The sequence below is a fragment of the Trichomycterus rosablanca genome, chromosome 13 (assembly GCF_030014385.1).
Source record: "Trichomycterus rosablanca isolate fTriRos1 chromosome 13, fTriRos1.hap1, whole genome shotgun sequence".
Lineage (NCBI taxonomy): Eukaryota > Metazoa > Chordata > Actinopteri > Siluriformes > Trichomycteridae > Trichomycterus > Trichomycterus rosablanca.
Genome location: NC_086000.1, coordinates 20,759,700 through 20,774,127, shown reverse-complemented (window position 1 = coordinate 20,774,127; position 14,428 = coordinate 20,759,700). Strand labels below are relative to the sequence as shown.

General features: G+C 40.5%; 1 protein-coding gene across 4 annotated transcripts in view; it reads right to left on the bottom strand.

The window, feature by feature from the left end:
• The window catches only part of LOC134325793 (neuronal PAS domain-containing protein 3), a 305,263-nt gene that overhangs the window by 197,921 nt on the left and 92,914 nt on the right, over positions 1-14,428 (bottom strand). For 3 of the 4 annotated variants that reach the window (XM_063008026.1, XM_063008028.1, XM_063008029.1), the window contains one exon: positions 10,223-10,467. In XM_063008026.1, the coding sequence (XP_062864096.1) occupies positions 10,223-10,467 (245 nt within the window). The remainder of the gene's footprint in view (positions 1-10,222; positions 10,468-14,428) is intronic. The other variant, XM_063008030.1, reaches the window with a different exon arrangement.

The window sequence follows — 14,428 nt, the reverse complement described above, 5'->3', positions numbered from 1 at the left end:
ACATGTGTGTACTTTATATTGGGAATACGGTGTGCTCATAATCAGTGTCGCTAGAGAAGATCGTACCATACCGTATGCATAGATTTATTTATTTATTTATTTATTAGGATTTTACAGTCATGTAGTTACATTCATGACAGGACAGGTAATTACTTGTTCTCCTGGAGGAAACCCACGCAGACATGGGGAGAACATGCAAACTCCACACAGATCCACCTGGGAATCGAACCCAGGACCTTCTTGTTGTAAGGTGACAGTGCTACCCACTGAGCTACTGTGCCACCCCCGTATGCATACAAGAACATATGACTGCACCGTAGGAATTCTGGGACGCTGTTTATTTGTCACCAAAGCTGTCATGAATGGGGGTTGGGGTCAAGAGGCAAAATTCATCCTCTTTAATGACCTGCATTGTTGCCTGCCCCAGTGCCAAAACAATCAGCACCTCAACAGTCAGGTACCGCAGAGAGGAGGAGGAAAAAATGTACCGCTTCCACTGCCATCATCACACCAGCTTATTATAGATATTAGAGAATAAAACGGCTGACCGAAAACTGTTAGTCATGCGTTGAGATGGCAATAGCTAAATGCTTCACGCATGAATCGCTCGCCTTTTAAGCTCCTCGATCCTGCCTCTCTCGGCCCGTCACTAAATGCTCAAAATCCATTGGTTTCGATATGAAGCCCTTTGTGACAGCGAGCGAACTGGCTGATTAAGCAAAGCGGGGGCTAGTGAGGGGAATGAAATGGTGTGATTAAATTGGATGATTAGGGGAGTCATTTGTGTCCTGCAAGGGGGAAGAGCAGTGGCAAACAAGGATAAGGGCACAAGCCTCAGTGACCTTCCTCTGAAATCTTAACAGATCACGCACTTTAGTAAGGTGCCATATGCCCTAATGCTGATAATGCTTGGTGGGTTTGCACAGAGAAATTACCGTGCAAGCTACAGTACAGAGCCTTAAAGGTCCTGCAGTACTGTTCCTTTTTATTTTGCATCTTAATCTAGTTTAGTAGGTGGTTATAAACAAATCACTGTTTTACTGTTAAATCTTAAGTACTCAGAAGTACATACACTCAAAGCTTTTTTTATTACACTGTCTCATAAAAATTGGAATTGCACTTAATTTGGCATCGAACATAATGCTATGTGACTGTGGTCAATCAACATCCACCTTATAATGCCTAAATATGTAGGTACAAATCTGTATGTAGTAAAACTTGACATATTTTAGAACACAATTTCATGACATGTAAAATCAACTGACCAGCTAATTTTGCAATTGGAAGCTTCAGTCATGACATATTTACAAGTGCAAAAAAAGTATGGTTACATCACACTGTATTAAAAAAAAAATCAGTCTAAATTATCTGCATTTCTCTTTATAGAGTTAGTGATGAGTGATGAGAACCACAAGTGTGAAATGTTCTGTTAACCATGGACTTATTCAAAAATTATTGCGCAAAAATCTTGGGCTTTACAGGCCAACTAAAGCAGTGGACACATTGAATTTAGGTTAGTTTTGCATTTGTAACTTTGGGGCTTATGAGGTTGGGTTAGCCATGAATTACATTGGCTTACAAAGTGGTTACAATCAAACAGAAAATAAAACATGTTAAACTAATTTTAGATTAATTTTAGGAACAATTCAAAAGTAAAGTAAAACCTAAATTTAAAAAAATCTTCAACTACTGTTTATGGTCTTTAAACAACACTGAAGGCAAAAAAGGCAGTTTTACATTAGCCTGTAAATAGTAGGGGAAAATATAAATCATAGAAGAATACAGGTACTTTGACATTTTAAAAGCCAGATCTCAAAGTATTTAAGAAATATTTTTGACATTTTGATTTATGACATGCTATAAAGTTCTAAGACAACTTGGTTTAATTAGAAAACATATCACTGCTGCTTTAGTCAAGCCAATTAAATTTGATTGGATACTGGCTTCATTCAAGGAGCTCTTTTCATGTCATTCTAATTTACTGTCAAAGCAGCTAGAATATTGGAAACTAAATTATTTACTACAGCCATAAGCCAATAATGCTCCATTTGTCTCCTACTGAGAGGGACTAGACTAACAAGATTATTAAGGACATTACTTGTAATAGTGGTTGCCCTTCACTTTATTTGAGGCTCACGCTGTGCTTTCAGACATGGAGCTTTGAAATGCACCATTCTATTTTAGGATCAGTCCATCAGCCGGACAAGATCACTGAATTTTTACACTCATGCATGTATGTGCCACAAACTTAGCAGGTGCACTTATCGCACATCTTACATTTACTCTAATAGTGATGTTCATTATGTGACTACGTTAAAGGCTTTATAAAATATAAACAGAAACACCATTCAATGGAAGATGGAACAAACTGTAAAATGAAAAAAAAAAAAATCCCAACTAAAACCAAAGATTGTGTTTTGTTAAGCCTCTGGAACCTTTATTTAACTGACGAAAGTACAACAAAAAGAATTTTAATGTATTGACTGACCAACTTGGATGCATTTTGTACATTTAAACAACTTTCAATTTGATGCCTGCAACATGCTGAAAAAAATTGGGATGGGGCAATATAAGAAAAATTTAAATCATTAAAGGCTCAGTCTTTGCAAGCAAAGATGTGTCATGCCTTACCACTTTGTTCCAAACTCTGTGAGAGCCAATCAGTTTAAAAAGAACACTTCCTCATATAAATAATGTAGGTCTTTTACCATCTATCGTACTTAATATTGTGAAAAGATTCAGGGAATCCAGAAAAATGCCTGTGTCGGACAAGGCCAGAGTTGAGCAGGTAAAGTCTTGTATCTAGCAAAAATAGGCAAAATACCACTTGCAAAACTGCAAGATTTAGTATCATTAGTCCCCAAACTATTAAAAAGTGTAATTATTACAAAAGGTGATGTAACACTGTGGTAAACATGCTTCTGGTCCCAACATTTATGAGTGTGTTGCAGGTATCAATTCTATGTGTTTACACTTAAACACATACAATACATTGGTCAGTAAAACCATTGAAAATCTTTTCTGTATAAATATTTAATTCAGTTAAAAGAGGGTTATTTAAATTCTAAGATTATAAGGGTGAATGTCCCAACATTTCCAGAAATGTGGTACATTAATATAAACATTTCACTTTTATATGGTATCTGTATTCTGCAGGTCCTTTACATGGCACAGTTAGAGAGACTAGTACAGCATGAGGTAAATGCACAATAATTTGTAATACTCTGTGAATATTTTATTCTCAACTGAGAGCAGGTTCAGGCAGAGAGCTGAAAAAGCCCTTGATATTAATTTCATCTGTCTTTCTGATTTATTTCTCCATCACTGGGCCATTTGCAAAAGGACTAATTATGAGGTAACTCTATGCAGGGATAGAACTGACATCCATATAGCACATGTCTTACAGGTCAGTGAGAATAAACCCGGTTAGCAATAGATCATCACTGGGCACTTCGATCTGGCGAGAAACAATGATCATGTTCTTGGGCTGTCAGAAGTTTTGCGGTGCCTCTGCTGAGAAAATGTAGGCCTCGCTGGAGGTAGACACAAAGAGGCGCGGCCACACACACGAACATGCTGCGGCGTGCACAAGCACACCGCAGGACCCACAAACATACTCACAAACAAGGCTATTGGGAAAGTGAGGGCCCCCAAGAGGGCCGTCTCGCTGCCAACCCTGGCTTTGTTGTCTCCATTCGAAAGAGAAATAGGCCATTAAAAGCGTAGTTGCACACAAGTGCTCTATACAGTCGGCTTACGATTAAGACTCAGCCTGCTAGCTGGGTTTGTACGACCCGACGAAAATGTTGCACAATGAAACATCTAATTTAATAAGAAAATTACAGTCCGTTTCCCACAATTCCACAGTAGTACGATGCCGTTTTCCCATTTAATGGCAATCTGGCTCGGGAGCAAAGTTTGTACAATGTTCACTGTTATTAAAACACATTGTTCTTCCTCAAGCTGTTCGTGCCAGTCGAGAAAACAGAAAAGGTGCATGTGTAATTGTTTCCATGGCAATTACTACTTTCTTTGATGTGCATTTTAAAATAAAGAAAATAACACAGACGTGCCCACAGCCATCTCGCAGCCAAAAGCAATTTCCACTTCTAAATTTAGTTATGCAAAGCCTATGGGCATCATCAGCGTTTAGTAATTAGTTTTATAATTACTGCTGTTTTGCTCACTGTCATTCAATTTTTCTTACAGGATGACTAGGGATTAAAACATCTCGTGCTCACAGCTGGCCAATTTACTATCCATTTATACACTGAGACATACCACGAGAAGTCTCCTATGTTTGATTTATTTATATATAATTTTTTTTACCCAAGATGCTTTGCTTGGTGTTACACCTTTGTGCTTGTCATTTTTCAGGTTCAAGGTGCAGAAAAAAAATCAAAGCTTTTATGGCAAGTCTTTTGTGATGCAAACACCATTAATTCCCTCATTATCATTAACAATGAGTGTGACACACAGGGAACCTGAAGAGATCACTTTAATCAATGCCCTACTCAGTGCCAACCTGCTTCAACAACCGCACCCCCCCACCACCGCCGCCCCCAAGGGGGAATCCAGGACTTAATAACGACTAGTCTGTCACTTTGTTGCAGTGGTCAAAAGCCTTAATGGGCTTACCTTGTTGACTGCAATTGATGTGTTGATAGGTTGTTTGTAAATTAGAGTCACACAGGCCAAGTGCAGGTGGACAAAAGTCCAGCGCTAAATACCTACGCAGATGTCAGACGCATTTGTGGTGCAAATGCCAAGTGGGAGGTCTCAGGGACATTAAGAGACTTAATGAGGAGAAGGGGAAGAAGGTCTAATGCTGCTTCAATGTCCCTTTGGAGTTTATTTATGAAATTATGCTAATTGGGACAAGTACATGAACATTTGGCAGCAGTTCCATTCCCTCAGTCTCGGTAATGTGTTAAAGAAAAAAAAAACAATAAACATAGAGCGGTGACAAAACTATAAAGAAAATTCATTGTACTGGATAGAAAACAAAACTTTCAGGTATGCCTAATGTATTTGCTTTGGATGAGATAGAAGGTAACAAAAGATCTAATTATCTGGCGCTTTTAGTCACTTTAAGACAGTGCTGCTTATTGTAAACCATCCTGATGCACAGAGGGGTTTAACATATATTTAAGACCTCATTGTCAGAAATTTTATATAAAATTCTAACTATATGCTAAGCCACTTGGCAAAAAAACAAAACAAAACAGAAGTCAGTGCTTTAGTAAATGTGTATCTAATAACTATAATGCCCAGATTTACCTGAGGACAGAATGTTGACCTCATACAGCCACTCAGGCCTGTCATGTTGCCAAGATTTGGGCTCACGCTTCTTTGACGGCCCCGTTTTAGTTGCATTAAGATTTCAGCTTCAGTTTGAAGACTGACTACGCCTCGACTCTTAAGGCCTTCGCATACTTTCTGTGAAACTAAGTTCAAAGGCAAACGCACCTTTGCAACCTTACAAGCTGGCATACTTTCAGCGGTTTTGTTTTGCCTGTCGCATCTGCTCCACAGCTGCAGGTGACGCTGTGACATTTATGATGTTAAGTTCCATGATTACCGAAAAACGATGATCACAGTTTACATTTTACATTTTTAGCATTTAGCAGACGCTCTTATCCAGAGCGACTTACAGAAGTGCTTCTATAGTGAACATTTCATTTCTCAAGTTTAGGAAAACAACAGTCAAAGAACACAAATCTGCTAAAACCTGTTAGAACCAAAGTGCTGCTTTTTTTTTTTTTTTTTTTTTTTTTTTTTTTTTTTTTTTTTTTTTTTTTTTTAAATGGAAAAGAATGGAACAAAATGTTAGTAAATAAGTACAAGTCAGCCTAAGCGTTTAGTAAAAAGATGGGTTTTTAATCGTTTTTTAAAGACAGCAAGAGACTCAGATGTTCGGACAGACAGAGGAAGTTCGTTCCACCATTTGGGCGCTAGAACAGAGAACAGCCTTGATGCTTGTCTTCCTTTAGTCCTGGATGGAGGCTCAAGTCGAGCTAGACTAGAGGCTCGGAGGTTGCGTGGTACAGAGCGGGGTTTGATAAGGCCACGAAGGTAGCTTGGGGCTGGTCCATTTTTGGCTTTGTAGGCGAGCGTCAGTGTTTTAAACTGAATGCGTGCAGCTACAGGAAGCCAGTGAAGAGAACGCAGCAGTGGGGTGATGTGGCAGTGTTTAGGTTGGTTAAAAACCAGACGGGCAGCTGCATTTTGAATGAGCTGTAAGGGTTTAATCGTGGACATGGGAGCTCCAGCCAGAAGGGAGTTGCAGTAGTCCAACCGTGAGATTACAAGTGATTGCACCAGAATCTGGGTAGCTTCCCTGGAGAGAAATGGACGAATCTTCCTGATGTTGTACAAGAGGAACCGGCATGATCTTGTCATGTTGGCTATATGAGGAGAGAATGTCAGCTGGTTATCAAGGACAACACCAAGACTTCTTGCCTTATCAGATGGTCTGATCTGGGAGTCATCCAGAGAAATGACTAGGTCCTGGGATGGAGACTGATCTCCAGGAATGAGCAACATCTCTGTCTTACTGGGATTAAGTTTCAGATGATGAGCTGACATCCATTGTGAGATATCTCGCAGACATGCTGAGATGCGAGCTGAGACTTGCGTGTCTGAAGGAGGAAATGATAGAATGAGCTGAGTGTCATCTGCATAGGTTGAGGCGCTCCTCAAAATCGTCCATGTTTGTTTTCATGGCACGCCTCTTTTTTTACCAACCAGTCACGGGCGTTGTCGTGGAGTGTCGTCGTCCGCGGAGTTCGCCCAGCTTCCATGTGCGAGACAAGGTTAGCGAAGCCTCTGCGCGGCATCCGTGGTTGTTCCGTGGTTGTACGTCACATTGCTTGCCGAAGCCAGCAGCATGGTGCACATGTATAATTCCTGCCCAGTATAGAATCTAGTATAGATTTTCAGTTTGCCTTTGCTTTAGTTGCCTTAGTTGCATTCATATCAACATCATGCTTTCTGTCCTGGTCCTCTAAATCCCAGTGTAGAACATGGCAGAAGTCATGCTCCAGTCCAGACAGATCCGTTTCATCACTTCTTTGCTGTAACTGAAAAGGGCATTGGAGAAATGCCTGTCCTATGCTCCTTGGCTGTCTATAGGCACGAAGCCAATAAATGGCAAAGCTAGAGGCGAATAGTTTTTGGAGTGTGCGCATGTAGGCGTATGCGCGTGCCTGGTGAAGTGTGGCATTTTGGTGACTGCTCTCCACTCTGCATGCATGAATAATGAATGCACAGGTGGTGGAGGGGGTCACGGAGGCCTGCGCCAGCCTCTAAACAACAGAAAGGTCATGCTTGTTTGTGTAGTGTCCTTCAACAGATGTGAAACGGCTCTGACAGAGACTAGCAAATTTAGGTTAAAACACTTCAGAAAAAAAAATTAGTTGATGGGTCAATTACGGTAAAGGTCAACAGGCGCAAAGAGGAGAGGCAGCACGCTCGCAGGAGTTATGATAATAAATCAACACTTGAGAAGTGGAGGTCAAATTCTTTTAGTTGAGATGCCAGTAATATGGGGGGCTTTTATTACCGATAAGAGGCTGCAATCTCTGCTTTGTCACCTTTGTTTTGTATTCAAGAGAAGAGGGCTTCATTTTAATGATGTTTGGCGACTGTGAAAGCCATCAGCACAATACAAATGCCAGCTCCGACCTATTCCTTGTTCGTATAGGTGCATGAATAAAAGAGAGTGTTGATTTTTCTTTAAGCAAAGAGCCGTTCCTGGAGAGCAGGCAGATCTGCCAAACACAGCTGCGACGAGATTTCCCTAAAGGTTACAATCATCAGTTATTAGGTAAAAATGCCTTACAAGGAGTCAGCTCGGGTTTTTTCCTCAGTGAATCTGGTGTAATAACGGTCACGGGGCCCGTCGCCACAGCTCTGCATGTACAGTCACGGGCAAATTGATTGAGGGACTGGACTGCCAAATCAACTAGGGACTTCCATGCATCAGGAACAATATGATTTGCTTCTAGCTCACCTTGAGTCATGTGCACCAACAATCCAGAGCTGAAATGGGTCTTGGCCTCTAAGCCACTCCAACTGATGCAATAATGCACCATATGCTTGTATAAGCATGGTCTATGGCACCGCCTCTGACAGCTGCACACCAATCTAAATGCTTTATACTCTTTTATCCTAAAATAATTCAGGTAAAAAAACTGAAATATTAAGCTTCCAGCCACTTAAGGTCAAGGCCATATAGTCCCTCCAATCAAAGAATAAACACAGATTCATGAGCTTGGAGAGGCCGTCAGCGCACTGAGTATCCATTAACTTGAGTGACGCAGAGCAACACAACGGGAATCGATAGCAGGCTCTGTTCGAGATGTAGTGCAAATAAAATTGGCCCAGCTCTTGATTTAATTCCAAGTGCTGCTGTCAATGGAATGGAAGGACACAAAACAAGTTCCATTATCCTACTGTTTTAAAACTCACCTTGCTCAAAATACATTAAGTCAAATACAGTCAATGCAATTAATAATATTCCTCCACTGAATGTCAGCCATGTAGGTTTTTGCAGTGCAGAACGAAATAATGTTACGAATTGCCTGGTGTGTTGTACGGCAAATTATTCTGTGTAGATATTTTCTCATTAAAATGTATGCAGCTCTTCAAAGCAAGACAACAATCATGCTATCGGGTTGCGTGCTGGACGGAATACGCAGACTGCAGCACCCTAAAATGCATGCAATTTCTCCGGCCCCCATGGCCATTCATAGTAATTCAGTTATTCCTGGTCTGCTGATTGTCATTTGTAGAGCATGGCAGGAGCAAATATAATACATTAAAACATAGTACATTTAATCTTCTACGTCTGCATCTTCAAAACTTAAAAAAAGTTATGTTTTTTGTAAATTACCAATAAACTTTAAATTGTATGAGCACTAGCTGATTTAGGTTCATTACTCATACAATCATTACTGCCCAACAATGAATCCATAGTTACTGTTAAATCTATAGACTGTTTCAGTGTAGTACCATGTGCAACTGATTAGCCTTCCATGAGGCATGACTAACTGTCTTTCCACTGTCTAACATACTGTCTGCTGTCTTTTCCTCACCTTCATCCAACAAATAAAGTCCCCATACTGATTACTGCTATTAGGACATGTTCTTTACTTCAGTTTTATTAAATTCTTACATACCTTAAAATGCTGCCTACTGAGGTGCCTTATGTTGAAGCGATAAACTACCTGAATAACCAGGGAGCATCCAATCCTTTCCTAGCAGTGAAGGCAATCCCAGCACTCAGTGCGGAACAACTTTTCTAATAACAAAAAATTACAAATATGGCAAATGGATACGGAACAATGAACGAGTTATTTTCAAATGTAACTAAATTATTATTGATTGTTAATTTTATAAAGGTGTATCATTTGCAAATTTGGGCTTGTCAGTTTAACCATTTCCGGTACACGGAGGGAGATGCTAGCGGGTTGTGCCACTTCATTCCTTGGTTTGAATAACCTGAGGCTAACTGTGTTAGCTTAGTAAGCAAAAACTGCGGTGATGTAATTGCTGTCTAAGTAGAGTGTCTGAAACTGCCTTATAAGTTCAATGTCTTACAAGAATCCTCTCTACTTAGGCAGCTGCATAGGAAGGCAGTAGGCAGCAAGGCAGCTCACTAGGTTTTCGGACAGACCCCTCAAAAAACAAAAGAGAAACAATGCTTATAGATGAGAGTAGAACACTAGAAATGAGAAAATACTAATAAAATCAGGTCACAGAAAAATAAAATAAAACACTAGTTTGGGGTGCCCGGCAGGCACAAAGGTAAAACATGCTAGCCCACCACTGCTGAAAACTCAAACTTCTGAGTTTGAATCATTGCTCTGCAATTGGCCAGTGGGGCACCTACACTGATACATTTTCTCTGTGTGAATCTGCCTCATGCAGGTGAAAAGAAGCGGTTGACTACTACACGCATGTCAGAAGGTGTGTTAGGTTGAGCTCTCCTTATTAAAGGAGTGTTCTGCAGCAGTATAGAAGAGATACAACCAGGTAACTGGATATGACTAGAATACTAGATTGATGAGAAGAGACAAAGAAGTACTAAGACTTACAGTACATCAAATGAGATTAGATGAAAGAGAACAAAAGAGAACAGAATGAGACAGGAATGTTAGACAAAAAGAGGCGAGAGAAAGCATAAGCAGTGATTTCAGCACTAAGCATGACCTCTAACCTTTGACTGAGGTGTTGGGTGGTGGTCCTTCCATGCGCAGGTTCCACGGAGGGTCTCCCTGGTTGGCAAAGTCCCTCATCTTCAGGTAGCTGATAGTTAGGCGGATGATTGAGGCTTTGTCCAGCTGGCTGGTAATGGCGCCCGGCAGTGGCAGCATCTTGGCCAGCTCGTAGAATTCAAAGTTCTCTTTCCCCCTGCGCGATCGTGCCGCATCACGAGACTTCTCCTTCCTCAGGGCCTGCAACCTGACACAGACCAGCACAGGTTAGCAGGACAAGTGGAATTTATTTATTTATTAGGATTTTACACATTTTGGTTACATTCATGACAGGACAGGTAGTCACTGGTTACACAAGATTCATCAGTTGTCCAGTAATGGACAATTTTGTATCTCCAATTCATCTCACTTGCATGTCTTTGGACTGTGGGAGAAAACCAGAGCTCCCGAAGAAAACCCACGCAGACACGGGGACAACTCCTGACAGAAAAAACCTGGATGCCTCCACTTGGGGATCAAACCAAGGACCTTCTTGCTGTGAGGAGACAGTGCTACCCACTGTGCCGCCAGCTGGACAAGTGGAATAAAAGCTCAAATCTAGTGAAGCACAATGGATTTTAGTGGTGTCAAGGCACAGGACAATTTAGAACCAAAATTTCACTTTCACTGACTGTTTCGTTCTGTAGAAAGACCTCAACTCAATTGATTCAGTCGCTAAAATCCAGAAGGCTTGTTGAAGTTATTAGCTTGGGCTGAGCTCTCTGAGGTGGTTCCCTGAATGCCTTGCTGCCATTTTTCAGAGATCTAAATGGCAGGCAAGACATCTTACTAATTGGAATAATTTAGCAGGGAATGGAATAAGCATCGAATGCTGGATTAATCTTATTACGCTTGTTATCAGGTTAAGTCTTGGTTTTGGAATAATGCAGTATTCTGATAAAAAAAATCTGCAGTTACCAATCATCACTATCACAGCAAACACGTCAAAGTTTACTGCGAGATCTAAGTAAGCATTAACTGTGATTTATTTTTAAAAACATAATTTTATGTTAATAATAACATAATGGCTTTTATTAGACTTTCTTAGCTGGAAACGAGTGGAAAAATGTGCCTGTAATATGTGAGCCAATAGCTTTTTTTTTTTCCTTGAAAGGCCCATAAATCCACCGCATTTACAGAGCAAGCAACTGCATACGACCTGCAACGCTCCAATAATAATGTAATATACAGAGTGCAGATTTTTGTTTAGAGATTTGTAGGACTCTGCTCTGAGAGTTGAGTTTCCTGATTTATGTGATTTTCAATCAAACAACTCGGAACAGCCAGTTTCATACTTCCAACGTGTAACTGCCCACTTTCGCTGGCGTTCATCATCTCCAGCCATTCTGAATTAAGTCTGCAATAAATCAGACCAGATCCCCTGCGTTCCCCACCGGCCAGCACTTAGATTAATTTTTTTACCACCACAAATGCAAAATTGGTTCGAGGGAAAGCTGTGAAAGGCGGAGAGGAAGAAGATCCTGCAGGATGAAGGCTGGCTGTTAGTCAGTGAGGGGGGGATCAAATTGTTAATATCCATAAAGTCAGCAGATAACAAAAACACAAAAGTGAGGTGAAAATGAAGCTCACACATCAAATATAAACACACTCAAGTGTTCAGGCTTGTATTTCTTTTTGCCGGCTGGCTTTATATTGAATATGCAAATCAGGTGCTCAGAAGCAGCCTTGAATTCTGCAGCTCTTCTCTGCCCTTTGGCCATTCATTTACAATGTATGCTATTTCCCAGCAAAAAACTCACCCAGCAATGCTGTCCACACTTTTAGCAGACTGAAGAATATTCCCTCTGCCTGCTTAATCTAGTACACACAGACACCAGGACTATTTCTGAACTTTTACAACCTAAAAACTAGAGATGCATGAGTACGGATACTAGTATTGGGTATTAGCCCGATACCGCGCTCATTAACTCGTACTCGTACTCGCAAACGAGGCTCCGATACTAAACATCCGATACCTTGTGCCTAGTGCACGTTGCTGCGTTAACGCAGGGATTTTCAACCTATGGGGCGTTAGTGCCTGACCGGGGGGCGTGACATTGCGAGATTTTTTTACTTCTAAAACTAAAGCAATTCATTTTTCACCCACGGGAGACAGATTGAATTATTCTCACTGACCACGCTCACACGCACATTTAATGTTATTTAGTTCCGTTCCTTCAAAATAGAGCTAACAGCGAAGATAACCGGTTACAAAAGCAGCGACCGCTGTTATAGGACGTGTTTGTGTCTTTAATACTCTGTTCACAGTGTCGATACAAGTGATTCAGGAGTCGACTCATTTTAAGCTTCTTTTCTCAGTCATCTCTCCGTGTTTACTGTTATAATGAATGATGCGGTTGTAAATAAACACCAACTACTACAGAACATTTTGTGTGACTCACTTACATTATAAAGCTCAGGCTTAATTATACTGGTTATTACCACAGAGCGGGAGCCGACTCAGAGTCGTTTACGATTTACCGAGGTGAACCACGAATGTATGTGCTGATAGAATCGGCTCAGATGGGATCGGACTGTATTATCCTTTTAAAGTAAATATTTCAATCAGCAGAATCGCATCGCATGTATGATGTGCACAACGTTAATTACGTGCGTTTATTAATGAACGTTAACGTTAGCTTGTCAGAAGCTTTCTCAATAATGTCTGTGCGGTGTTTTTTTTTTTTTTTTTTTACAATTAGTGATGGCAACCCAAGCAACTGTTCCACTGCACTATTTTACACTAAAAACTACACTATTCCATAATGCTCCAGATTGCATCATTCTAAATAGGTATCGGTATCGGTATCGGCGAGTACTAAAATACATGTACTTGTACTCGGTTGGGAAAAAATGGTATTGATGCATCCCTACTAAAAACTATAACAGACAAATAGATATCTACACTATGCTGGTGGCAGAGAGCTGCGCTCAATCTCTTAGACCGCTCTGGCACAAGAAGGAAAACACCATTTGATGGTCGGCTGCTCAGACAATATATAAAGCTACTTGTAATGGTTGTTTGGAGGCAAAGTGCAACAGAGCAGCAGAATTTCATTTGTTCCGCAAACTTGGAAATCATTATGTTGCTCTGTCAAATATTTCGTGAAGCACCGAGGTTATGTGACCTTCACCCCGCCGACATATTTATCATGTTCTATAAGAGTAAATGCAACAAACATAAAATGACAATAGACGATATTTACCCACTAACTCCCGATGACTTTTTAAGTACCTTTCAAAGGAAAAGAATGGGGCAGCATTGAACTGTGGGAGTAAGGCTGGACCGAAGCTAACACGCAGCTAACTTCACAGCTGTAAACAGTCTTGTAAATAATGGTCTAGCCCTCTAAAATGGTTGTGGTATATATTTAGTTAAAATCCTTTTCGTATTGTAATGTAGGTCTTTTTTTGTAAAAGTAAAGTGGCATAAAGTAAACTTTGATTAAAAGCATTGAAAACCTGTATGTCAATATAACAATTCAATAGGCGGCATGGTGGCTCGGTGGGTAGCACTGTCGCCTCAGAGCAAGGAGGTCCTGGGTTTGATTCCTAGGTGGTAGTTGTGGAGTTTGCATGTTCTCCCCGTGTCTGGGAGAAAACCGGAGCCTCCGGAGGAAACCCACACAGAGTCCAAAGACATGCAAGTGAGGTGAACTGGAGATACAAAATTGTCCATGACTGTGATTGACACTAAAGACTTGAACTGATGAATCTTGTGTAACCAGTAACTACCTGTCCTGTCATGAATGTAACCAAAGTGTGTAAAACATGATGCTGAAATCCTAATAAATAAATTATTATTATTATTTTACTCAGTACACAAGATTCATCAGTTCTAGTTCAATGTCAAACACAGTCATGGACAATTTTGTATCTTCAATTCACCTCACTTGCATTTCTTTGGACTGTGGGAGGAAACCAACGCAGACAGGGGGAGAACATGCAAACTCCACACAGAGAGGATGCGGACCACCCCCTAATAAATAAATAAAATAAATAATTCAACAATTCCTTTTAATTATGCCTTTAGGAAATACATATAGGCAATAGTGAGTGAAAGTTACAAAAGTTACTAGCACGTTAAAAGAGCACTGTAGCTGATATTAGACCACAGAAATCAGCAAATTAAAAGCCAATCGAGGTGAGGGGCTAGAAAGTTACATAAA